The following is a 26,679-nucleotide window of genomic DNA, read 5'->3' on the forward strand; positions in this document are numbered from 1 at the left end:
TTGTCAAAAACAAAAGAACTATATATCGCTATATCGAGCTTCATAGTCCTTCAAATATTTTCCCTCGCGCGCGATTGGTCTAAACGCGTCACATGACTGAATATGCCCCACCTAAACCTGGGGAATATCCGAGTGATATGCCCCAATTTTCAAAACTGCACGTGTTGCGAAAATTGTTTGAAGGATAATAAACACAGTAGCCTCCATTTGGCGTGAAGATATGATCAGATATTTGTCCTTGGACATTATTTGTTCCTTGAAGCTCATAGTTTTCCTCGAGCTACGCTCTCGGAAAACTGTTCGCATCTCGGAACAGATTATATCCGCCAAACAAATATCTGTACATAATTTCGCGCCAAATGGAGGCTATTGTTTTTATATCTTGAAGGGAGACTCAGCTCCAGCTATTTGTCGGCTAATTGCATCTGTTTCACTATGTACAACTGCAGCTTGTAGCGTCTGCTGCTGATGTGTCAGTAATCTTCAATTAGTTATTCAAAACTCCGTTTAATATCCCACAGTTTAATATCTCATCGAGTTTAACTTCCCACTGCGATTTTAAATCGCGATCTGCTTTTATCAATATTTGCCGTTGGGTAATTAAATATTGTTATGCTGTAGTCGTGTCTTTATAAACCGGGCGAATCGACATGAAGGAGACCGACCCAGCAGGCGTTAGAGGCGATTGGACCGTCAAAATTGTTCAAGATCATAAAAATATTTGAATGTCAAATTTGGATTGATTCTTGGAAGAGCGCCCGACACAATTGAGTATTTGGATATTGATAATACATCATCATGACATTTGACATTTTGAAGAAAGACATTGATTTATTGCTCCGGTAAAAGGGAGAATATCCTTCTAAAATAGATAAAATCAATATTGACCGCTAAACTTTCAAATAACTTGAAAAATTGCCATCAAACATTGACAACAGAAAAATTTTAATCTCCAACTAGAAAACTCTAACAGACCAATCTTGATTGATCTAACTGATAGGCTTACAGAAAGCTAGATTTGAATTGATTATTGGCCAGAAAACAAGGAAATTTTGGTAAACTAGCAATTTGCATATCTATATTACAATGGATAGCTCGAATTAAACGGAAATGGAGAATTGGCCTTCGAAAGGCTCAGGTTCAGATATGATGGAGGAATTGTTTTTCTTGAAATACAGCTTGGATATTAAATGGGGAAACTTAGGGCAAATTTCTTCCGAAAAATAAAAACACACAGAACTATCTACAAATATACCAAATATATTAATGGTGCATATAGACAGCGGTAAATACAACATTTGTCGACTCCAGAATGGTCTACTGTGAAATTAAATCCAGATATGTGAGATTCCTCCTTTCAAGTTGAACGCATTTTTAAAATTAGCCAGCCTTGAGAAGGATTTCGCGGTAATCGATATACCGAGTGGCAGTCAGTAACCTCAATCAATAAATTGGCGAATACAAACCATACCGGATCAAAGGCATCAAATGCTATATGATGCATTAATCTATATTCTAATATTTAGCAAGAAGAAAAGCTCACTTTATTTACTCGAACAAATAAAGGGCTTACCAGAAGCCAAATGATGATACCAGAAAGAGTCGCTGCAACAAGTATGAAAATGAGAATGGGCCATGCTTTGAACACAGTGTTCATCAGCTGAGTAGTTTTGTTGTCCTCTGCCGTTTCATGAACAAGTAGAGCCACTCTAGGAGCCTGTACGAATGGAATGTAAGGCATGTCTTTAAATACTTCGTCTTCCAAACTCAGACCAGTGATGGGAAAGCTGAAATCATAAGCTTCGTTCGGTTGGTCTAAATGGCTCTCCAGACCGCGAATAGAATCATAGATTTTTCCAAATTTTACGGTCGCAGAGCTGTTACAACAAACGCGAAGCATCTTATTAATCATGTGCGGAAAGATTCCTTCCACGGCAACTTGGCCACTACGTATGTTTGGCTTTGCATACGGACCGTAATACTGCCACGCTGCTGACAATGGAAGACCTCGGGAACATTTCTCGTCGAAACTAAATCGAGCCAGTTCATCCTCCGCTAGAACATTTCCGCTGAAGGTTATATTTCGCAGTTCAAAAATCGTGGTGTCATTTTTTGCGTGGATGGCACTTGAAGGAAGATAAAAACCTTCGTTAATTTCTTTGTTTGGGCTATCTGGTGCCCTTGTACTTGCTTGCACCATCCCACTCACAATAAGCAGTAACCCAATGCTGCCTAGGACTGTATCCATGATGGCAGCGTAATTCTGCCTTCTAGATTGAAACACCCTGTAAGAAAGCAAGAAAATAAAAGTTTGCTGAGTTTTATTTCACATTATCACGGCGTAAAAGTGTGCACCCCTCGACCGAAGGATTCCTTTTGACGCACTTTGAAACACATCGGTTAGAACAGCCAGTCCCAAATTGTCACTAGCTGTTGTCTGACCAAATTAAAGCGACCGAATATGCATACAGTTGCATGGTTTTAAGCCCTGTTTAATTGACGAGTAGGCAAAGGTTCGCTTACTTCTCACTAGACGCTAACATCGAGATTAAAGTTTCAAACATTGCTCGTGTTCGCAGCTGTCGTACACGTTTGACAAATAATGATAGATGACTTTGCCACCTTGTAAAGTTTTACAACCTCACTATGCGCTGTCAATGCTAGCCCAAATCTGAAAACAATTAAAAAACTTAAGATCATAAAAATATAATGATAATTTTTTCTCTGTGCAGCTAAAAGTTGCGCAGCTTTTAAAATACCGCTATAGGAGGCCAAGATAGTATCGTGTGGCAAAGAATACAGATATCGATGCACCTGGAAATCTGCGTCAAGCGGTTTGCGCCAAAAGAAAGATTTGTTACGGTACAACACACTGGGACAGCAATGCGAAAATCCATCTGAGGAAAATTGGGCCTTCAGGTCGAATAAAACACAACATAAATTTAAGTCTTGCACGTTTAGAATAAAGCCGTTATATATTCTCCCACCTGCGTTTGTCAAACGCTGGGTTTATGACTCCTATATAGTCGTTTTTGTCCTGGTAAGTCGTTCTGTTTTGGAAAAAAAAACCCACGTTATTCAATACCGTCGAGAAAAGAGGTTTGAGAAATGTCTGACAAGTTTGTGGATTAAAACGTTTTTCTGGTAGCCCGATGTTATAAAACGCTTTTATACGTAATTATTTCTCATAGATGTGCGCGGAGCTAAAAACGATCATAATTTATTTGGCAACTACATAGCAACATGACCACTGAATAGAATCAACCTTAACATCATACCAGTTTCGAGATGTTGGCTCCTCAATTATCAGAGCTTAAAGTTGACCATCTTTCCGCCAAGGAAATTAATCTGTTTGTTCAAACAAAGGTTTTCGTGTAGACATTCAAAACATACAAAATTAACCTCGACTAGGTCCTTCCGACATTTTTTTTTTTGAAACATTTCTTAATGAAACCGTCTATTTTAAAGGGCTTTCCTAATTTTGCGGTGCATAATAATGAGCTTATTTTGGCTGCTTAGACATATTTTGGCGATTCATAACAAAGATTCTTTGTAATGTGTTTGAATTCCTGCTATGAAAACATAACAGTTTCGAGGACTGCGACCTTCGCCCGTCGCCCAAACAGCGTCGTGGCTTACTAAAAGTCAATATAAGGAGTTTTTGCTCGGAATTGACATGGTGAAGGTGACAAGGTGCCCTTTTCGCATCCTGGAATGAATATACCTGAAGCCATCAGTTCTCCTAAATTACTTGTCATGTCACCTATGCTAATTGGAATTATTCACGAGTCTTACGACTTGAGAATTACGTATAAAATACGTCGGACAGCTGGTAAATGAAGGTCTGATAAATACTGCTGGGTTTTGGAGTCATTTTTCCCTCGACTCTGTATTTATTGACTGAGATTGAGCAAGATTTTTATCAAATTTAAGAAGTAAAAAGAAAGTAAGTTAGCAAAATGTAATTATAAAGATGTTCAAATGAAATAAGGGAGATGAAACCGCAAAATTACACTGCTTAATAATACGACAAGATGAAAATTTGAGAAGGTTTCTTTTCTATCATGCATCAAAAACCACAACATGCTAATCCCCCAAAAAATACTAACGGGGAAATCTTTGTCAACGGCCAAACAAGTGCTTCCATTTTTAAATGTGTAGATGATACTATTAAATAATACACTTGACATGCACATAATTAATTATTCATAAAATGGCGACTCTACCTAATTGTTTCAGTGCCCCACTGAAGATAAATGTAACGGAAGATATTCTTACTATAAACTTGCATGCCAAACACTGCACCTTACTTTTACACCATCGCATAAGCACAAACCATTCCGAATTCAGAATAAACGATTTACCCTTGTCAAAAAAGTGTTTTGATAAAGAAATTATTTTCGTTTTTACAAAGAGACTATTTTCTTCCAATACCTTTTAACTGTTTTTCTATTACCATTGTTCTTCCGTTTTGTACAGTAGTAATGATTATGTGGCGATGTAAGACTCTCATAACGGGAATTCTTTTCTCTTTTCTACAATGTGACATATTTTGTAGACGTTTTATGCCTAAAACTGTACTCACCTCACAAGTTTGTTTCAGTTGTTTGAAAAGGGCATAAATACAGTTTGAAGTTTTTATGATGATACATCTGTACTTACCATTTGACACCCGGTCTCAAACTGTGACGCGCCAGCAGTTTTGGGTAAAGTGGTTTGTTAGAAACAATGAAGCACCTCTGTGTAATCCCCTTAATCCTTGTAAATCGGCGTCAAATCACAAAATCATATGCCTTGTAAGGGTGTCACTAGCTATATTATTAACGAGCAAGCTAACAGTTTGCTCATTATTAATAGGGACATTGCGCTTGAAGGCGACATCAATCATGCAAACAATAAAATCTGCTGCTGTAACTCTAGTTACTGAACGAAGTGATTTGTCTACACGTTTGACTGAGTAATATCACATTTACGCAATATATAGCAATTCAGGCAGAGACAACTTCAATACATGTCTGAGTTCAGAAGGACTGATTAATTTGAAAGAAATCAAGTCTTGATAGAGAAGGTAATTTAATACAAATTGATATTTACATCAGCATGCAATATTACGCGCGTATAGCTATTTCACGCGGACAGAAATTTAAAAGATGATTTCTTAAAACGACGCCACGATGGCAGACAACTTTTCTTATTACCTCGCAGATGGTGATGTGCTTTATTCTGACTCCGCTGAAAGTCGAGGAAGTCCAAGCTTTCAATAACATGAGGTACGGTCTTCCGCACTCTAACGCTACCACTAAATGATGCAAAGCTTACTATTTGGTTTACCATGTTTTTGTTTTACTGGGTTGTTTGTTCTTAGACGACAATAACAAGATTGTTTCCAGATGAGGAAAAAATTATTTGGTAATGATCTTTATACTGCAGAGTTTGAACGGGCACCAAATCCAAATTTGTTCAATCCGTTTTGCAAGAGGAAACAATTAAAAGGGATTAGCAGAAACTGAAAAATTATAACAACTGATGCATCGATTCAGAAGTAAAGCGCAAAAACCTGTCATTTGCTGTAGTCTGAACGTTAATAAAACCTACTTTGAAAATGTTTTTGCGAAAGCGAATCGGAGAATATCGGTGAAAGTGTTTCATGCAAAAATGGAGCTATTCAAAAATCTTTTTCTACATGTGTTGAAAGCCGAATCATGCTTTCAGATAGCCTGGTTAGATTTTTCTAACACAAGCCGAGTAAAATAAACTTGATTTATTAACTTTACTCCAAATATTATTATACAACTTAAAGAAGAGTTGACAGCGTAGAGAAGGGAATATCTGGAAGTGTCAAATGCACCATTCTGGAGACATTCCTAAGTTAAAATTATTTTCACATATATATTAAAAGAATCCTTTTATAATATGAATAAATTATAAGATATATACCAAGATCGTATTGCTTTTTTCAAACAGGAAAATACATTAAATATAGCTTCCTCGAACTGTAAACAGGTTTCGTTTAATAGCAAGTTATTTTACTGGAAATCATCTAAATGCCTGGCGAAGATAAAGGCTATAGTACTATTTTTAAAGTTAACTGATAAAATGATAGCCTACAACTGTCACATGAATGTTTCAATTTTGTTTATGAAAAAACTCTTTGATTGGACTAAAGGCGTGTTTCTATGCGATCTATAGCATGAAGAGCAACATTTTGTAAATCATTCTATTTCAAAAAGAAAAGAATCATTGTTTGCACTGTGTTGTTACTTATGGCTGTGACAAATTTGCTGTCCAAATTCTCTAAGGCACTTTCCATTTGTCGAAAACTTTCAGTTCGCATTTCCGAAAATGTTCATAGCATTTTCCGAAATTTTCGGAAAAGAGGACAACCTCGCGTACTATACCCAAATTTTTGAAAATTTCCTTCTAGTAATTCCTGTTTCATTTTGTTTTCTTTATTAAGGGATTTTCGGAAGATTTCGTATTTCGACAATTTAACAATTTTCGGATTTTCCGGAAACTTTCCAAGGAAACTTACGAAACATTTGTCCCCGTTAGGGAAGTTCCGGAATTTTTGGTTGAACGGAAAGTGCCCATAGTTTAAACTATTATTCAGTGGATAAAATCATTAAAATTTGGATTTGTCGCTATTTAAATTGTAAAGAGCTGAGATCGGGCTCGCATCCTAAACAGACAGAGCGACTACTTTTTCTGGTCACAATTCTATGTAATTTCCGTACTCTTATACTTCATTTCTCCGCTAAATGTTTAATTATTTGTTTAGGCTGGGTTTCGACTTAGTCTTAGTTATTTCATAGTCTAAACTATACTAGTAAGACGTTAATTAAAAAGCATTCATTAAAGAAAGCAACGTCGATAATAATGCTAGAGTCCACTGAATAAGCGTCAAAACCGCCCATGGTTCTCCGCTAAATGTTTAATTATTTGTTTAGGCTGGGTTTCGACTTAGTCTTAGTTATTTCACAGTCTAAACTATACGAGTAAGACGTTGATTAAAAAGCATTCATTAAAGAAAGCAGCGTCGATAATAATGCTAGAGTCCACTGAATAAGCGTCAAAACCGCCCATGATTCACCACAATGGTATGTACAAAAATTGTCTCCATTACCGAGTTAATGAGACCAAGAATCAGATTCAGCAAAAACGTAATACAATTCAGTCAGCTTAAAACAGTGTTTTGAAGCACTTAAAAACTGTTGAATTTATATCAGGTGCGAGTGGTTCCATCCTACTTTTAGTATATGATCCTTTACGACTCTTTCATGAGGGGACTTACTCAAATTATGACAAATGTCCTTAATAAATTGTGCTACGTTGTCACAAACTCGCTCAGTTGAACCCAAGCTTAAAAAGCAATTTTCCCTCAAAGAATCTGGGCCTCTCCTTTTGGATAAAAAAATAGAGTTTGCGGGAGTCCTTTTAAAAATGATTTATTGTCTGCCTGCAAATAAAGACACCGCCTTATGGACCTTTGGCGCGACAAGAGGAGAAGTTGAAACAAAACACCTCAAAATGTGTTTCAGTCAGACGTGCTGTGCTTTCAATTATTCATAACAACATTGCGAGAGTGACCTTGAAATCGTTTCTTTTGTTTTCTCCCCTTTTGGAATGAAGAAAGTCTAAATGCATGCATTCTGTTGACTTATTGTAACAGAAACGTATTTTTTGTCGTTATTCTTGCTAAGATAAATCTGTTTCTCTCTTGTCGTATTCAGTATCACGGTCATCACGTTAATTGCAGTAATCACGATTATCATGATCATCACGATTCTCATATCATTACGCATTTGTTTCAGGAGCGTTATCGCTTATCGTTATCGTTTATCGATATTTTGAACACTGGCCACTAACATGAAATACCAGCAATTCTCAGCGATTTTTTTCTTCACTAGATAATTCAATTTCGTTCACGAGATCTCTTAGGAAAAGCTTTATAGCAACCCAATTATGAGGCTATTTCCTGCAGTTAAGAATTGCACGCAAGATGGACTTAATTCTGGAAAAATCTGAAAGAAAACTATAGAGAAATCCCGATTTGTCCAACCTCCAAGGGAAACGAAAATCGATTTGAAATGATGGAGTTGTACGAGAAATCGGGGATGAAGTTACAGTGTTCGACTGAGGGAAGAAAACGACTCTTGGTTCGAGTTATCGGAAGGTTTGAAAAATCGAGCGTTCGAGAAATAGGGATTCCACGTATTACAGTTAAATGGCAAATTCAAAAGACATGTTCCTTCCTTGGTAATGATTTAAAAAATCTACGAAACGAGAGAATCTTAATGAAAAATTCTTTTTTTTTTTTCAAGCTTCCTGTTTTAAGCTCTTTAATAAGTTGAAAGGATAACTGCAAAGATGGCAATGCAATCTCTTCCGTTCTTTTCATCGCAGTTTAAATACACGAATTATTTCATTTATTCGTCATCTCATATTAATTAATTTGAACTTGCCTATCTCCAGTGGCTTCTCAATTCATAGCTCAGGAAGCGAGCGTTTCCATCAACATGGTAAAGGTCAAGGATCTCAGTGACATTGATGGCTATTTCCGTTTCTTTTTCCGTTTTCATGCTTGCTTTTTAAATGCTTCAATTGAAATAAGTAAAACTGCGATCATCGGATTCCCTTTTGTAAAGCATCTCATTAATAATTTTACACAGAACACGTATCCTGAGTTTTGTTGACAATCGAAGAACAAAATCGCATAACAATCGACTAAAAAATATATTTTTTAAAGAATAAAAGTGAGCGAATGTGTTCGTGCTGAGTCGCCCACTGTCTTGAATATTGCACACTAAGAATTTACACTGTGGCATGACACATCTCAACCATTGCTTCAGTTGTTGTTTATTTGATTAAAAAGTTGCAATTCGATTCATGGTGGATAATTACCCGTAGTACGTGTATAACGAACATTAGAATTGTACTTGGTGTATCTATGTTTCACGAAGAAAATAATCTATATAATTTATGAATTCGAAACGAGTGAAAAAAATGCAGCAAAAAGTAAGAACAGCGTATCTTCGATCAATTTTTCCAGTTATTTGTTTAGAAAAGAGTCTTTGTTTTCCTCATCTGCACATTCAGTTCGATTCTCGACCGAGGCATTCGAATGCAGTGGTAGCGAATGAGTTTTACTTTGAATCCCTAAGCGAATAAAAGGCACTAAACAAACGCCCTTCAAATAACATCGTCTTACGAACAACGCTGCTAAGATAAATATGGATTAACCTCGATAGCTTCCACTGATAGCATTATCGAATAATCAAACGGCTCTGTTCAAACTAGAAGCTGTCAAAAAAACCCTGCGAGTTCCCCTCGACAAAAAACGGACTAAATCTTAAATGTTAAATGATAAAATGTAACAGAACCGAAGAGGTTCCATTTTTTTTACCAAGCAAAAGAAACTAGCCGTTGAAGAGGCGATGGTGTACTTTGAATTCAGATGGGTTTAATTCTTCGTCTTGCACTTACGCACGCGTAGGCTTATTTTGGTGCTCAAAAACTGAACGGTGTGTATTGCCGGATAATGCGGACTCCGTGTTTAGTAAGTTTTTCACCAATAACAAACGTTCAATGTTCTCCGTTTCTGCGTTGTTCACAACTATACAAACTAAAACAAATACATCAATGGCAACTTACAGTAAAATCCTGAAGGCTATCTTAGTGACAAGCAGCCATCCAATTTGTAGATGGAAAATCGCGCTTGAAATTGGCACTCGTTAGCGAAGCTGGAGACATTAATAATAAGAACATTCACGGTCGTCAAAACGGAATTGTATCATTGCCTAAAAGTCGTCGACGACATGAGTGCTAATTATTGAAACAGAAAAATTGCAAACATTATAAGGACTGACCTACCAGGGAGTAATAAATATTCGTGGGTGATATTTACCGTATCGTGCATTCGCTTGGTGGTTAATAAGTTTCTGTGAACCCGAAGTGCGAAGTGCTTGTGAATAAATAATGATCACAGATTGTCCCAGCAACAGATAATGGCTAATTGTGCGAGCCTGTGTCTCAGGGTAGAATTTTTATCAAAGTACTTTCACCGTAAAGTGGACGAAACAAAACTGGAATATCCTTGCTTTTGTCCGTGGTTTGTTCTCGCGGATCCCGCACTACAAAGAAGGCATATTTCGTTTCCTGAATGAAAAATCCCATAATTTTTTTCATAATTTTTTCGTTGTGGCTGTTATTATTTTTGATATTGAAAAGAGCTTTAGTTTATCCGGAAAGCGTCATCAGTTTTCTAGCAAAGCGGAGCCGCACCAGGAAGGAATTAGCGGCAGATTTTCAGCGAAACATCTGTTTCCTTGAAAACACAACGATTACTAATACGCATGTACATTTAACGCACAGAGGTTAAAACCTGTCGATTCTCAGCATGATCGTTAGTTCCCTAAAGCCTAGTTTCACATGAATTCGGGATAAGAATCTCATTCGATTTCCTTGCAAAAATCTGCTTGTTTCTGAGCAATTAAAAGCGCTAAGCACCTACAGCCTTTAAAAGTATCACCTGGCAGTTCTATGTATTTCCCCTTTTTCTTAAGAGATTAATTAAGGGTGTGCAAAAAAATAAACTTGAGTCGCAAACCTGATTATTTGACGCTTCAGCCGAAGTATATTTTCTTTACTTTGCATAAGAACTCAAGTTCATTCAAAATGCCTGCTTCTTCGAAGTAACGTTGGTGACGAAAAGAAAATATGCTTTATATTTAGGTGGGTATAATAGCTAATTTGCTCATTGGTATACAATATTTTCTACTTGTACTGGCGTATTGTTTAAAAGAAAAGAATGGGATAAAAAAAAACGTTAAGAAAATATTTGGTCTAGAGGAAAGCAACCTTTTTTAAATTGATTTATCAGTTCAATAAATATATCAAGTTGAAAGGCAGAATCACAAAACATAGAGCAAAAAAATAAATAAAAGAACGTTCTAATGTTTACTTCAACTGTTTTCAAGATGGAGTAAAACAAAATGGTCTCCAAAGCAGCATTTTCGGTAGCGTCAAGTGATGTACATATTATTGGTTATTATTGAATTGAATTCAAAATGGAATTGAATTGAATAGGTACGCAAATAATTCGTTGTTGTTTCCCGCTCGCTTCCAGAAGGAAACGTTTCCATTGTTCATTTTATCCTGAATAAGAAGGCCTTGTGTTTTATTTTACCAGATGCACGATTTTTGCTCTGTTAACAATAAAACAACTATATTTACCTTAATATTCATTCGCATTTATTTGAATAGCACCGTTAAATTTTAGCCATACACTCTATATAAACGCAGCGAATCTCTTTTCACATTGCACCCGCAAAATTGATCACTGATATTACTGTCTTCAAAAAATACATCTAATAATTTAGGTTTTAATTTAAACACGTATATTCCGAACTAAAAAAGGAGTATTAATCATACAACAATGTAAAGTTTTATGTAAATCTTTGCATGACAATCGTTCCGAAATTTTCACCGCGGATGAATTCAATGCCTGTTGACTACAACAGACTAAATTTACACCTTTCTTGAAATTATGCTTGGATAGGTAAACGATACATCTTTAATTTTATTTTATATGTATGCTGTTTTGCTTTCTAATAAATGGAACTTCTAAAATCTGTAATTGAGTGCTGTATCTTGAAAACGGAAAAGACTTTCACCAAAAACGAGGTCAATCTTAGTTCACGATTCAATTTTTAGCAGATGTTTGTTTCGCTTTGACTGAACTTGTCAATTTCGTGCATACCCGTGGTGAGGTTGAAGATGATAGCGGGAGAGCAAAGGCGAAGGCCAAAGTTCGCATTAATTTCATTAATTACAATTTATTATATGGCTTGTCTTTGTAACCGATATAACGCGTGCTCTGATTGGCCATAATTCTAAGACATTATTCTCCCGTACGTCCACGGGCCGATTATGGGCCGGCAAAAACAAAGTCATAAGTCTTATAACAAACAACTTATTAACTTCAAACGTTCGGTCATTACGGATTAATCTCAGACCTCGGCCTTGCCGTATTGACGGCAAACTCTTGGTTTGAGATTTTCTCTTTCTGAGACCTCACTAACGGTTAATAAGTAGTTAGTAGATACGTATTACGGACCTATCCGACGTACATAAATATGGGTTATTGACCAAGCTAGTTAGACTCGACTCCGTCTCGGTCCATAAACACGCAAAAAAGAACGAGGCCAATATCCAGCCATCTTGACCGAACAAGCTTGGTCAATAAAGGACTTATCATACGGGATAAAGAACACCAAAAACAATCTAATAAATTATACTACTAATAATAAGCATACATCCCCCCACACACCACGCTTACTTATAGAGTTAATGCCGGTGGCTAATTATAAAAGTTGAAAAATTACTTGTGCCTGTTTCAAAAAAATACAATAATTTTAAATATCACATGCGCATCTCATCTTTATACAAATGAACTTGAAACATATTGCCGCTGTATGGATGTTTAACAATCCTGTGCTCAAGAATTGGAAATTCGTCGCCATGCGAAAACCAAATCTTACCTTTTTTTCATATCCGCATTAATTTAACGTTATCATACATATACATATATCTTTTACGTTTGTTTCAATCTGAGATACTGGAGCCTTTCGCCAAGACAACTCTCTCTAAATGGACCTTTTCGGCCATACCGCGGCCATTTTGAATTCTATTGTTTCAAAAAGCTCTTATGGGATGCTCACGGAAAGGTCCATTAAACAGGTAAAGTTAAGCCATTATGGTGAGCAGAGATGCAAGAGTTAGCCAAACGATAGTGTAGATTCTATTACACAGTTGTTGCAAGCGTTTTTTCCTTCTGAAAACGAGTTACAATGAAGGCAACCTCAAAAAGTTAAAAAAGTATGTACCAATTGGATATAACTCAAAATAACTACCCATAATTCTAAACCAGTTTTAACCATGTGTGCGCGCGGAATGACGTTATCTTGAAACACGTAATATACAGCTATAAAAAGAATTCGTTCTGCTCATACAAAATACTCGAAACAACGAATGAGTATATAGCTTATCTTATTCACAGAAAGATGGAAAAGTAATATCGCTATTACAAGTAAGAAGAGCAGTCTATTTTAAAATAACGTAGCTCAAGTTAAACTTAATAAGTTAACATAAAATAATATTTAAAAGAAAAAACCGTCAGTCAGTTGTTAGGATCAATTTCTGGAAGATTTATAATACTAATCCATACTACGCCGGAGAATTTGAAAACGCAACAATCACCGGTCATTTTGGATTTGTGGTCGAGGAAGACTCGGCCAGGGAAATCACATGATTACCGTGACGTCATCGTTTTCAAAAAGCTTCGTTTTCAAAATGTTTTCTGTCCACTCGAAAACGCAAGGCCGGCATTTTCAAATTCCTCCGGTTTGAAGAGCGCTTTCTAAAAGCTCCGCTTTGGTGACGGATTAGTGTGGACGATGGGCCTAACCGTAGAAATAAAGCTGCACTTTCAAGTTTCTCCGCCGTAGTGTGGACGGTAATTCACCCCAATAGAAAGTGTAGAAAATATAAAACTTTTAAAACTATAGTCGTTGTAGTGTTACATTTTGGAGACTGTGAGTTAATGTATACCCCTTGAAGTTTAAGAAATTATTTTTCAGATCTTTAAACCACATTCACCGACCTGCAAAATAGACTTTTGTGGTGGAGATAATCTTATTATCTCCTGCTTGGCATGCTGCAGGTACACCATGCATGAATGAACTGTTTTATATGTTTGATTTGCATTGTGTTGAACATATTTGTAACAAAGAGCTGCCAGGCCTCCTGGAAAATTTAGGCATACGTTGGAGAAAAGACAACTCTAAGTTGACAAGATCCCTTGTATTTTGATTTGGGCCAGCCCAATACATACATAGAACCTCTATTTTCAAACACGATTACTCGTCAAAGCTTGCAGCTTGTGAGGTCGTGTGCCAACTGAATAAAACAAAACGAGTACAGAACTTCAGTATTATGAACTAAAAAAAGAGAAAGATTTGCATTGAACTTGTTAAAATTGTTCCACAGCCCGATCGCCTAAGTTATTGATAAAACAACAACAACAACAATGACAAACAACTCGTCTCTTTTTTCCAGTGTGTTTCTAAGTTTGCACCCTCGCAAACGTTTTAAAACACCTTTTAAAATGACAAGACAAGATACATTCTATTTGGATGGCCTTCGCCGGCATGGGGCAAGCTGACTGACTTAGTATATCCGATAATTGATTCAGCGGTGAATTTCTACTCCTACACAGGTATGTCAAAATTGCTGAGACTGCTGGAGTTAACCTGACGGGATGATTGTGATTACTGTGCTTCAGCGGATATTATAATTCGAAGTGGTTCAATGATACTGCCACAAACATTTGATTGCTTTTTAATTTAGCACGGGATTGGCGAAGTGCATTTGGATTCAAGAGAAATTTTCGCATATCAGTAATCAGAAAAATGGTTGTTGACACTTATTAAAGAATAATGTTATTCGATACCTATTTTTTGAACAAAATAGGACAGACACGTCTTTGCCAGAATACATGTGCCTTAATTTAAAGACCTTTAAGTGTTTTCTGAAGAATAATGTGATCTGCAAATAATTCAAAAGTAATTCTTAAATATTGGCTATCGGATTGCAAAATTATAATTACACATAATTTCAACTTGTATCATTTATCTCATTCGTTATTAATGACGAATTTCACGAGGCGAAACTAACGACAAAAACTCCAACGAAAAGCTTGTGACGTACATAAGCAATGAAAATATTTTTATCTGAAAACAAACATGGAATTACGGGACCCGAATGTTGAATATATGAATATACATGAAAAATTTCATTTGCTGTTCTGCGAAGAACGAGGAATATTCTGGAAGGGAGTAAGCGACTTCCGAATACGAGGCATACTTGAATTGTTTTCAACTTGCCGGTGAGAAAAAATCTTCAGCGAATAATGCTGAAAAAGCGAACGAATCTCGAAAAGAGAATGCCAGTGTGAGCTAAATACGCAAAATGACGCCTACATATTATATGTTCAGTCGTGTAACTTAAAATATTACCATCTTTGATATTCCATACAAGTGGTATTTTACGACTCGGTGTTTTATTATCATATTTTGCACCCACTGCGTTTAGTCTGATGATGTTGTGTAGAGTTTCCCGCCTTGAGGAGCAGGTGAAATTCCACTTTTAGCGCGTCCACTTTCATTGACGTTATGACGTACAACAATAATGTCCCGGACTGATTGAATAAACTTTTGTTTTACATTCTGCACAAACCCGCTAATTTGTCATCGACTGAATGCAGAATTTTGTTGTTTCTTCGCAACGAAACTTTTTAGAGTTTTTTTTTTTTTTTTTTTTTTTTCATTTTCCGCCGCCTTCTCGTGTAAATCTTCGACTGACTTCAGCGAAAAAGCTCTGTTATAGCAATGAGTTTTCACACCTAACATGATCAAATAACCTCCACGGCATCCCATTTATATTATTTGTATTTTTTTCGTTAAAACTTGTCGGGTTCCAGACATCAAAACAACCTGTCAATTCACTTCTAAGCCGTTCTGATCTTAAAGTGAAAGTTTGTAAGAAAATCGAATGGCTCGGTTCAAAATTACAGCATCTGCTAAAGCGAACCGAACATCATCATGTTTGTACACTGAAACATAAACTAAACTTCTATCCTTTACAGCGTCGACACGGTGATTTGCAAGCTACGTACCACCCCGATCGAAATTACAAATCACAAAGTCAAGTAAATTATATAAGTAAAAAGTGCAACAAAAGCAGCGATTATGCTATTTCTAAGTGTACCTACAAAGCGAAGCCCAAATTGGCCACTTCTCAACCAGCTTTTGTTGTGTTTTTGGGACTGCTTGTGGCAAAACGACTTGTTATTCTTCAAGTGCAACTCGCATGGCATCACAAGAACGAAAAGGGGATTGCCGCAAGCCTTCTGCCACCATCACGAGAAACATTTGTAGCTTTACATTTCGAGACAGAAAACACTATCATTTCCATCGCCATAACCAAGTTGCGAAGAGTGTTAATGATTCCTTCAACCTGTTCGTGCCACTGAAGCTTCATTTACTTATTCATGAAGGATGGATGTATTACAATAAAACTTTGGAGTACAATGCAGGTGTCAAATGAATACTGATGCATACAAATCGATACGTAGCGAGTGAAACGCACTAATCGATAAAAAGTTTTTCGACGAAACCTTCCATATCACATTGCAATCTAGGTTTCCTTAACAACATCGCGAACAAGGGGATAAATGTTGAAATGCTGCCTTTAATTCTAATCATAATTGAAGCTTTGGATTCCTGTCACGACACGTCTCTGAGAGAGGCACTTTTACCACTTGCCTCACAGTCAAGTAGTTGACACAAATACCGCGCCGACAACTTGTCAATCAAAGCCTTGATTCATTCAATTCATCTGAAAGTGTGAGGCAAATGACAAGGGATAAAAAAAGCAGTGAATGTGTTAATCAAAACTGCGAAGCAATTTGGGCTTTTTATTTATGATACAGCTGAACCTTAGCCAACCAAACTCGTTGGAAATTGGTAAGTGATCTTTTATTCGAGCTTCTTACACATTTAACACCTTTAGTTTGTACATTGTTATTATAATGAACGCGTTCATTTTGATACTACTTACAACTTTTCGGATTTGTGTCAGCGAAGAATGAACAATTTGTAAACGTAGCAATTTCCAGTTTAGCAGGCAACTTGTTTGTATTCTCACATGTGGTCTGCCAAGATGGCATGAAGCCTCGATTACCTATTTCTCAGCGTAGTAGGTGAAAATGTTACTAACGATGGCAACATTAGTTGAGAACTCATTTGTTCAGGGCATTATTTTAACAGTCCGACAACGAATTTTGTTAGCAAACCATTTTGTCTCCCAGTTTCTAAGAAATATATTTCGTAAAAACAACTAATTGTGATCTGAGGGAAGAGGCATCAGTATTTTTTTCTTAGTTTTCTCTCCAAAAGGCTCAAATATGAATGTGGAGGAGTGTAACCCTCATTAATTGTTTTTTGAATCATTTTATCGGTGAGCTTATCTCGGTTTCAAATTAAGGTTAAGATTTAATTAAAGATCATCTTCAGTGCACCACAGTTAAGCGAGAAAGTCGGTTGTCATTTTTTTGAAGTCTCACTTGTCTTGTTTGTCTTGGTCGTCGGTTGTCATTTTTTTGAAAATTGCCGAAGCGGTTTTCACCTGAGTATCGGCAAGAAATTGGTTTTGCTTTCATCCGCTACACGATTGGCTTAAAAATTCTCGCGCCACTTTTTCATGAAAGTAAAACCAAAACCAATCGTAACTCGCTAACACACGTTTTCCCGCGCTTCGCGTCAGCTACATGTAATTGCTTCGAGTTTTGATTGGTTCATTGCATTGTCTGTAGTCCTTTGTGATTGGCCAGATAACTAACTTTAGATCATTAGTTAAGAAGACAAACTCTCACACGCACTATAGCTGTGTAGAGATATTTTCACCTGGATCTTAGTTTAATTTATGCTTGTTGATTATGTACTCGACGGGCCACGAGCTATAAGCTTTGATTTTATCTTTTGTAAGTACTTGTTCAGGCCCCGTCCACACCACGAATGAGAAATTTGAAAACGCAGCTTTATTTCTACCGTTAGGCTTTCCGTCCAAACTAATCCGACACGAAAACGGAGCTTTTCGAAAACGCTTTTTTCAAACCGGAGGAATTTGAGAACGTCGGCTTTGCGATTTTGTATGGACGGAAAACACTTAGAAAACGGAGCTTTCGATGGAAAACTGAGTTTTCCTCAAAAACAATTCCAATTTGTCCGGCGTACTATGGACGGGAAACTTTTTTCACAGTGAAACCGCACAGTTTGCATTTGTTAGTAATATTATTTAGTAAGCGTTAGAAACTGGACTCTTATAAAGGCGTCCTGCTTCCTCTATTAATGAATCTGAAGGTTTTAATCTCGAATTTAGTTTCCAAACCAGTTCTCCTCTGATAAGCGTACAGTATCGAATTCCAGTTATAGAAGATTGGTCGGGATTTTGACTGTATCCCATGCCAACAGGAGATGCGAGAAATAATATTAAAAAAGGTTTCTCGAAAGGGTAGTCTGATACCATATAACCCTTCCATAATAATAATACAGTAGTTTGAAAACTTTAATCAATAGTATTTTAAAAAGCGGCTTGGTAATGTGAACTACATTCGAGGAATATTTGATAATATGACCTTTAATTTAAGGATACCTACAAACTCATGAGACATCCGCAGTTAAGAAATAAAAAGAAAGAAATAATTAAGAAATAAAAAGCTCTACGCCGCATCGATTCATATGCATTAAAAGTTCGGTTTCCACGCTGCAGTTGCACAATTCTCGCGTAAATATATTTGAAAAAAATAAACTACTGACTTAGATGTCTGTGTTGTCTGAAGCTTTCGGAATCTTTTCAGGGCAGTGAGTTGTTACCTGTCAAAGAAGCTATAACAACCAAATTTCTAATTTGTTTTTTCCCTCCCCTCAGGACACCGTCTTAATTCGAAAAAATAAATCTAGAGTGTTCGGAGATAATAAAAAATAGACAAAACGTTTCGGCATTTTCGTTTCGAGATGACCGCCTTGTTTTCGTCCTGCAGAGCTGTCGCTTGTCAAATGATAACATAATTCTCACTTAGTGTTCTGCATAGTTTTTCTCATTTCTACTTTTCATTTTCAAAATACTTAGGTATAACCTAAGCCTTTTTTCTTACGTAACCAGTGTTAATATTCTTGCATTCCAAAAAAATTCGAATGATTAACACAATGAACTCATGTCGTATCACGGCTGCTGTTGTGAATTCCCGCAAGTTCAATAACCCAAATATAAAGCATGCCCGCGTAAAAGTCGTGTTAATTTTATAATTACTTCGCTACGCGGAAACTTTCCTTACCAACAAAACGCCCAAGAATAAAGAGAAACTGCCGAGATAAGCACTTCTAATTGAGCTTGAATTCCCTCGACTTTGATATGATAATCCATCCTTTTCCAGATATTGAAAACGTCTAGCCGGAACCTCGACTTAATCGTTCAAATTCGACACCTGCTGGAAATGGCGGCGGCGACTCTTTTAGCGGCATAATATGAGTGTTTTAAACAGCAGGCGTTTAGTAAAATTACTGTCTAGAAAAATGTACTTTGGAATCAAGATAAGATTATTGTTTAGTTACTTAAGCGCACAGATACAGCTCTCAGAGATTCACATGCATTAGCCTTTGTGCAAGAGTCACTGGGTTGATTCTCTCTGAAAGCAACACGAACACAGCCAGAAGGTACGTTTTTATATAACTGTCGGTTTTATATCTCTTCACTACAAAAATATGAGAGAATAAATACTTTGATCCGCCAAACACAGTCAGAAAGTAAGGTTTTATAAACTGTCGGTTTTATATCTCCTCACTTCAAAAATATGAGATGATAAGTACTTTTGATCTTCCAAGCACATTGCCTCAAAAGGCGTGTCCTCGATTGAAAACTATGAAATTTTTATGTGTCTATGGAAAACAGGGGATGTGAAATGAAAGCTAAGGTTGGCCATAACATCTTAACGCGCACTGCTATTCGCTAATTAACATTTAATATCTTGACTGCAAATAAATGAGTTCAGAATTATCTTTGATCGCTAAAAACATTTTCGCAAAAGCCGTTTTATCGACTTGATATTATGCAACTACTTGTGTCAGAGAAAAGATGGGGTTGAAAATGGCCCACTAAAACGAAAAGTTCGTTCAGGTTACGACTGTAGATTTCATCTCGCGAGAGATCTGCCAAAGACATTCTGCTTAGTAATCTGTCAAGAAAAGTGTCGCAGAAAAATTTTTAACGACTGAAAACTATAAAATTTGTCATGAATCTATGGAAAATAGTGAGTAAAAAAAACAACAACAACTAAAAAGTAAAATTTCGCTAGGTAGAAAAAAAAAAAAAATAGCGTTACTTACTGTATTCTCCGAAAGCATCATGGTGTCCGCGAGCGACAGTTTATGTAATAATCGTTGTCGGCAGGAATTAAAGAGCGGCGGAATAATAGAAACTAAAAGAAAATTTAAGCACAAAATCCTGAAGTTAATGTTGCCTTCCGGCGGGAGACCATCTAGTTCTTAACGCCGCCTTTTTAAGTTCCACATACGCTCAAACGTTGAGTCATGTGACCTACTCAGTGATAAAACTGCGACTTTACAAGCCACTTCTTCGTTCTTAGGAATAACTACAAATTTCACCAGGAGAATTTTAATCATCCGCACTGACAACAATTCTCGTGTTTTGCCTGCGGCTTGATACATTTTTAATAAAAACCTTTCATTTGTATTCTAGTAACAAACATTGAGACCGATTCGCACACCTTTGGTCAACAAGGGTAAAGAGGAGTCAGCCGCAATAACGATCGTGATGATTTTTTCGTGTGTTCTTACACATTGCTCGACAAATGAAATCAATGAAAATACGCTCAAACTTACAAGTGAAGTCCAGCTCTATCTCAGACCTTCTTCACACAACGCCGGAGGAATTTGAAAACGCAGATTTATTTCTCCGGTTAGGGCTACCGTCGGTACTAATCCGTCACGAAAACGAAGCGTTTCGAAAACGCTCTTTAAACCGGAGGAATTTGGAAACGCCGGCTTTGCGCTTTAGTTGGGACGGAAAACATTTTGACAGCGACGCTTTTCGTAAACGTCGTAAACGATGATGTTACGATAGTCATGATAGTCGCCTGCCCGAGGTTTACTGCAAAATGCAAAATGACCGGTGATTGTTGCGTTTTCAAATTCCTCCGACATTGTGTGGACGGGGCCTCAGCTACAAATGATATGAAGGAGACTTCAAGATGCAGTAAAATTAATGTGACAAGCATTCATCGAAGTAATTTCTCTATCATTAACTATAGACTGAAAGACTTCATTGCAATTAAGATATGAAACTGGTAAACTGAATGTAGGAAAAGTCCACTCCAAGGAGTTTTCTGGCGAGAAATCGCTCATTAAAATTAATATGCTGGACAACGAGGAGAGTTGGAGCGAGTAGATATGTGAAGACGACAAAAAGGCGACTAGGTGGGGTGGAGAGAGGAGCAAAGTATAAACTTTTATATATCCTAGTCCCATTATCCCTCCCTCTGTTCACTTCAAGTTCGTCTGCAACTGGATTCTAAAATAATAATCGTTAAAAGATTTTGCCCGTGTTAAAGGATGTTATTCGTGTTAAGACGCTTTAGTAAACAGAGGCGTTATTTTTTATGGCTGCTGCTGCACTTAAGCCTGGTTTTCACAGCGACATAAGCACAAGCATAAGCATAACGGTTTGTGAGGACGTCTAGAACTCAAGCATAAGCACGTACGCATGCGCAGAATAGATGATTGCCTCAGTTTTGGTTCCATACCTGATGGAATGAACCATACGATGGAAAGAACCAAGATGGCGGATGAAGTTTATGCTTATGATCACAGACCTTACAGCAGCGCGTTCTTACTTGACATAAGCATAAGCCGAGCACAATCACAAGAAGAACAAAAATGTTCATTCTCTTTGGGCTTGTGCTTGTGCTTAACTAGCGTGTGTTTGTTGTGCTTATGCTCGTGTTGTGGGCGTCCTCTCTATCGTTATGCTTGTACTTGTTCTTATGTCGAAGGGAAAACCGGGCCTTATAACGCTCAAGGCTAAAACCGCCATCACAGCTTCGGCCTTTGACTGCCAGCTCTGTCTTGACTTTTGCAATGGAGCTTGACTGGTACAGCTAGGTTATCGTTTTTTTTCCGCGTGCATACAGCCTTCCTCTTATTCTCGTCGACATTACGCACTGAATAATTAACAATTATTCACCGAAGTGGAGGTAAATATCCACCACTTTCACCGACACTGAGGTGAATAATTGTTTTAGTACATACCGCACAAGCTGAATAACTAGCGGACCAAAGAGCAACTTTATTTGTGACAAGATACTGACAAATGATCGGACAAAAAAATTCGCGCGCTTGGAGGTGAATAGTACTTGGCTAATCACCTCCGAGCTAGCCAATCAGCGAGCGCGAAGAGCGCTATTCACTTGTATGGTATATACTAACGCAGTTTAGCACATGAAGAGACCATGTGCTTACGACAACAAGAACTGCATAAAAACAGCAAATTTGCGAGGTGAGAACAAACTGATTCTAACTCCAATAGTTTATTGAGGATCCGTCAGCTAGTCATCTGATACAGATTTATTTCGTCTGATAATGTAATCTATATTTTTGCAAATTACAACTACTGGTTCTAACAATTGGAACCTGTGCTACGCCAGATACGAAAAATCATTAAAAGACACCCTTTAGATGTGGCCAAAAATATGTGGAAATAATTCCTCATTTTTAAAATGCAGCAGCAACAGACCCCGAGGAAAGGGTACGAAATCAATAACGTAGAACATTTACAATTATACATACAAGCTGTTATAACAAAAGCTTAATAAAAAAGAAGACGAACATGAAGACTGATTAACCTAGAATGGCCTAAATCTCCCGCCAAATGCTTAAACAGTCCCTAGACGTCCCATGACACCCCGCGAGCCTCTCCATCGTGCCGTCAGAATTGTAATTTCTGCCTAATTCGTCCCTCAATCATCAGAAATTACATTTTCCGGTAGCTTTCCTAACTTTAACATTCCATATTGTAGTACTACATATGAGGAAAGCTTTCAAGAATTCTCAGCCGATATTGCATAATATAACAACAAAAATACGATGCTAATGTATTTCTTTAGGACTGCGATTTATTAATATTTCATGCGTCCTGCGAAATCCAATGCTTCAGAATGTGTCAAACATTTAGACAATTTGATAGTTATAGTGGGTGGTTTGTCGAGGAAATTGCCAGGATCTACCATGAGAGTAAAACTAGAAATTGACACAAAGAAACAAATTAATATAAGAGTTTCTCCTTTTGTTTGTTCAAACGAAGCGGACTCTTGTCTGTTTTGAATCCCCTACAAGCTTCGGGAAACCTCAATGAGACTTGCCACGCTTTGACATACTATCAAGTGGAATGCAAATCTTCTTTTAGCGATATAAAAATTTGACATCGACTTTGGCCGCCAGTCTGAAGATGAAAATTACAAAAAATCATTGAATAGCGTATCGAAACACGACCATTTGTTTCGTTGCACTAAGACAATCTGCGCCCCGGGACGCGAAAAGCCTGTTCTGATTAAACCCTCGCTAAATTGTTATGTTAATTGCCTGATTATTCCACCTGCCGGGTTGCACTTTGCCTGAAGACGCCCAGGTTGTCACTCAAATTTACGTTTGATATACCACAATAGCATGAACGCGAGTCGTTAATGTTTATGCTTTCAATCTTAAGCGGGCTCACGGGTTCAGGGAACATATAGGCGGACGAGGCGGTCACAACACGGCAATGGCGGACCCCGAAAGTACGGCGGCCTTTCTTGTCAAGTATGAATTAGTTTGTTTTTTAAAATCGCTATAGCATTAGTTTTAAATTACCCTCAGCTAAAGGGAAATCTGACGTGTTTCTTCGATTTGGTTGCGAATTTCTGAAATAACTTAACTACAAGAGAAAAAAAAAGCTTCTAAGAAATAGATATTTAGATACATTTAAAACCCGAGGTTATTAAATGAAGGCTTCTGGCCAGTGACATGCCGAATTAATATTACAATTAACATTCACTGGTGAAATGTGACCAAATATCTATAATTCACTTGAAGTATTAATGCGGGTTCTGTCCTGGCCAACGAGAATGATGTTGCTGTTTAGAGACTTATTTTCATTATATCCGGGAGCTTCTTTTAGTGGAATAAGTTCGCGTTACGTAATTGATGGCGTGTTTTGATACGCGCCACGTAGCTTGTGTACAGCCTGTGGTCTTACCGCGCACAGTAGTGTTGTGTGACGCTGGATTGCTTCCAGAAATGAGAGCTCTTTATGAAGGGGATTTCCAAGGTAAGATCAGGACTGTCGCGGAGTTCCGCGAGTCGGAGCTGTAGGACCTGGAAACTAGCTAGAGGTCTGGCAGTAAGCTTCAGGCCGGGCTACTAAGGAAACAAAACGTGGTTGAACTGGAACGATAGTTTTTGGAACATTGATTTTTTTGGCTTCAACTTTTCGCAGTGGAAGAGTAAATTTAGAGTTAAAATGTAGGTGTTATTTCATTCTCGGCGACTAGGACCAATTTGTCAATCAACAAAGAACGATATAATAACTGAAAAGTATCGGAGAAACCTTTTGCAAACTTTGAAACGCAGTAAAATAGTGGATTAAAATCCTTTTTAAAGCTTTTTAAACTACTTCGATTTGAAAGAAATATGTATAGACTTGTTTTCCTAAATGGTACAAAATGCTGCCGAAGGGAAGGAGGATGTAAAGAGTGTCAATGCAGAGCAAGATTGTTCCCATACAGAGCTCCTGAGCGTTGGTAGCAGTAACAAACTGGTTTATCTACCCTCTCGGATTACAGCACTCAGCAGCACTGAGCTTCATTACATTTTTCATTGGTCTCTTACGGACAAAACTCGCGCTCTTATACAACTAAACCCGGAATTTCCAGAAACTTCTTTAAAGAATTAAAAAAGCATCGTTGCAAGGTTTCTGAATTCGAAAATTACATGAGAAATAGAAAATTCCAGAAGCTTTTTCAAGCTTTTTACTGACTATTTCGATTTGAAGAAATATGTATTGATTATCAGTGTACCTAGTGAAATATGGCGAAATTGTAGCGCGCTAGTATCAATCATATTTCATATTTTGCCAGTCTATCTCCTTAGAAATTTTATTTTGCATTCACTGAGATCAAACTAGGATATTCGAGAAAATTTGAGGTTTTTGAGACTGAACTTAATTACATAATTTGGAGAAATTACATAATTGGAGAGATTTGGGCTTTGAACTTTTAATTTCAAATTTGGACTTCATAAAATTGTTTCTTGGAACTGTACATAATTACATCATTTTCTATTGACTCGAATTTTCATCGACGTCAAAAATAAGAAAAAAAATAGCAATTGTCCATCAGTCTTGAAAGCCCGGATGTGTCTGGTTCTAAATTAAAGATTTAAAAACAAACTAGAACCTACAAAATGTACTAGATCAAAGAGGAAGGTCTTGCTGTTTTGAACAAAGAATGGAAACTGTCAGCCATTGACTGTGTAGTGGATCAAAGCTAAAGTTTTCGCTCAATTGTTTATATATGATTTCACACCGCATCACAAAGCAAAGCTTTGTTGGATTGAAATCCACCAAAGCGTTAACCTACACACTAAGGAACATGTTTCTTTTGCAAATTAACTCTCTGTATGATAAGCTTTTGTTTTATCTGTAATCTTAGATCAACATGTTTATAGTTTAATTTACGAGTTTTAAAAACCTTACCATGCTCTGCAAACTGAAATGTGACAGCAACGTTCCTCCGTTCTCTTTCATTGAGAAAAGCTTTCTGCTACGCAAGGGATTTTTTTTGAGTACGATGCAGGAGATAACTTTTCTTTCCTGTGGTTTCGTTTCCTATAAAATACTTATTCCATTTGCACTAGATGGAAATGAGATTTTGTACCCACTCAGCGCTACGCACCCTATTGGTTATCTATACTAATTTTCATATCCACCGTGTGATCGTGCAATCAGAGTTAGTAAATTTTGTTTACAACAGTTGAGATAAATAAAATGGGAATACAACGAGTCCAAAAGAGAGTGGACAATTGAGGAGGATTGAAATGGATTACTTAAACCGCAATTTGCTGTTATCATTTTGAAAAAGAAGAAAATCAATTTGACTCCTTTCTTAAGCCTTCCAGATAATACGCAGTGCTGATTATTCCTTTTTTCGTTCTCGGCATGTGTTTTCATGAGTAAAATGAATATTTTAAAATGCTCGTCGTAATGGTAGCGTTTGCTATGATGTAATAGCTGGTTTATTTCCATTTAGATAGGACAGACACCTTTGTTTTATTTATATCAGGGTGTCCCTTTCAGAAGCCATACCACCTGTTTTCAATAGAGGTCCTCATAACAATAACAAAGAACTAAAAAATACACAATAAATTATTACAAAAAAGCACCAAAAAGCCATACTATGATGTGATAAAAATAATTTTTTTGTCACAAAAAAGGTAAAATCAGGAGATTTAAATACAAGAGAGCTAAAGACGTATATAATCGAAAATTGCCCAAGCTATTAAAAGTTTGCTAAAGATACGAAATAAATAACTACAAAAAAGCACCAAAAAGTTATATCATGACATGAAAAAAACACTACTTTTTTTTACAATAATAAAGGTAAAATCAGGAATACAAATGAAAAGAGCTAAAGACACGTAATCCAAAATTGGCTTGCTTATTAAAAGTTTCAACTCCATGATATATAATAAAAGGAGCTTTTAGCAAATTTTGTGCGAACCTGCAATAAGAGAAGAATGTTGTTTTGTCTGATTGTGCAATTATTTAAAGAACGGTTAAAAATGACACAATCTTTGGAGACTGCGGGCAGTCTCGTCACAAGCTGGCAGACATAGCCATCCCGTCTAGTCTGCAGAGTGGGACGTTTCAAAATCCTATAGCCATTAAATGATGATTCTAAAGGCCATTTAATGGAGGACAGTTATGCTAGTATTGTTGACCTTTTCAGTTTCAAGA

The 26,679-nt window shown here is 37.0% G+C and overlaps 2 protein-coding genes across 2 annotated transcripts in view; one reads left to right on the forward strand and one right to left on the reverse strand.

The window, feature by feature from the left end:
- The window catches only part of LOC145481093 (activating signal cointegrator 1 complex subunit 3-like), a 249,180-nt gene that overhangs the window by 33,405 nt on the left and 189,096 nt on the right, over positions 1-26,679 (forward strand). The window lies entirely within an intron of this gene.
- Positions 1-26,679, reverse strand: part of LOC145481098 (uncharacterized) — a 43,488-nt gene that overhangs the window by 6,022 nt on the left and 10,787 nt on the right. Inside the window, exons 2-3 of the mRNA XM_081459490.1 lie at positions 2,988-3,050; positions 1,574-2,285 (exon numbers count right to left, since the gene is read on the reverse strand). Of these exons, the coding sequence (XP_081315616.1) occupies positions 1,574-2,248 (675 nt within the window). The 5' untranslated portion in view covers positions 2,249-2,285; positions 2,988-3,050. The remainder of the gene's footprint in view (positions 1-1,573; positions 2,286-2,987; positions 3,051-26,679) is intronic.

Source organism: Orbicella franksi, chromosome 3, assembly GCF_964199315.1.
Source record: "Orbicella franksi chromosome 3, jaOrbFran1.1, whole genome shotgun sequence".
NCBI lineage: Eukaryota > Metazoa > Cnidaria > Anthozoa > Scleractinia > Merulinidae > Orbicella > Orbicella franksi.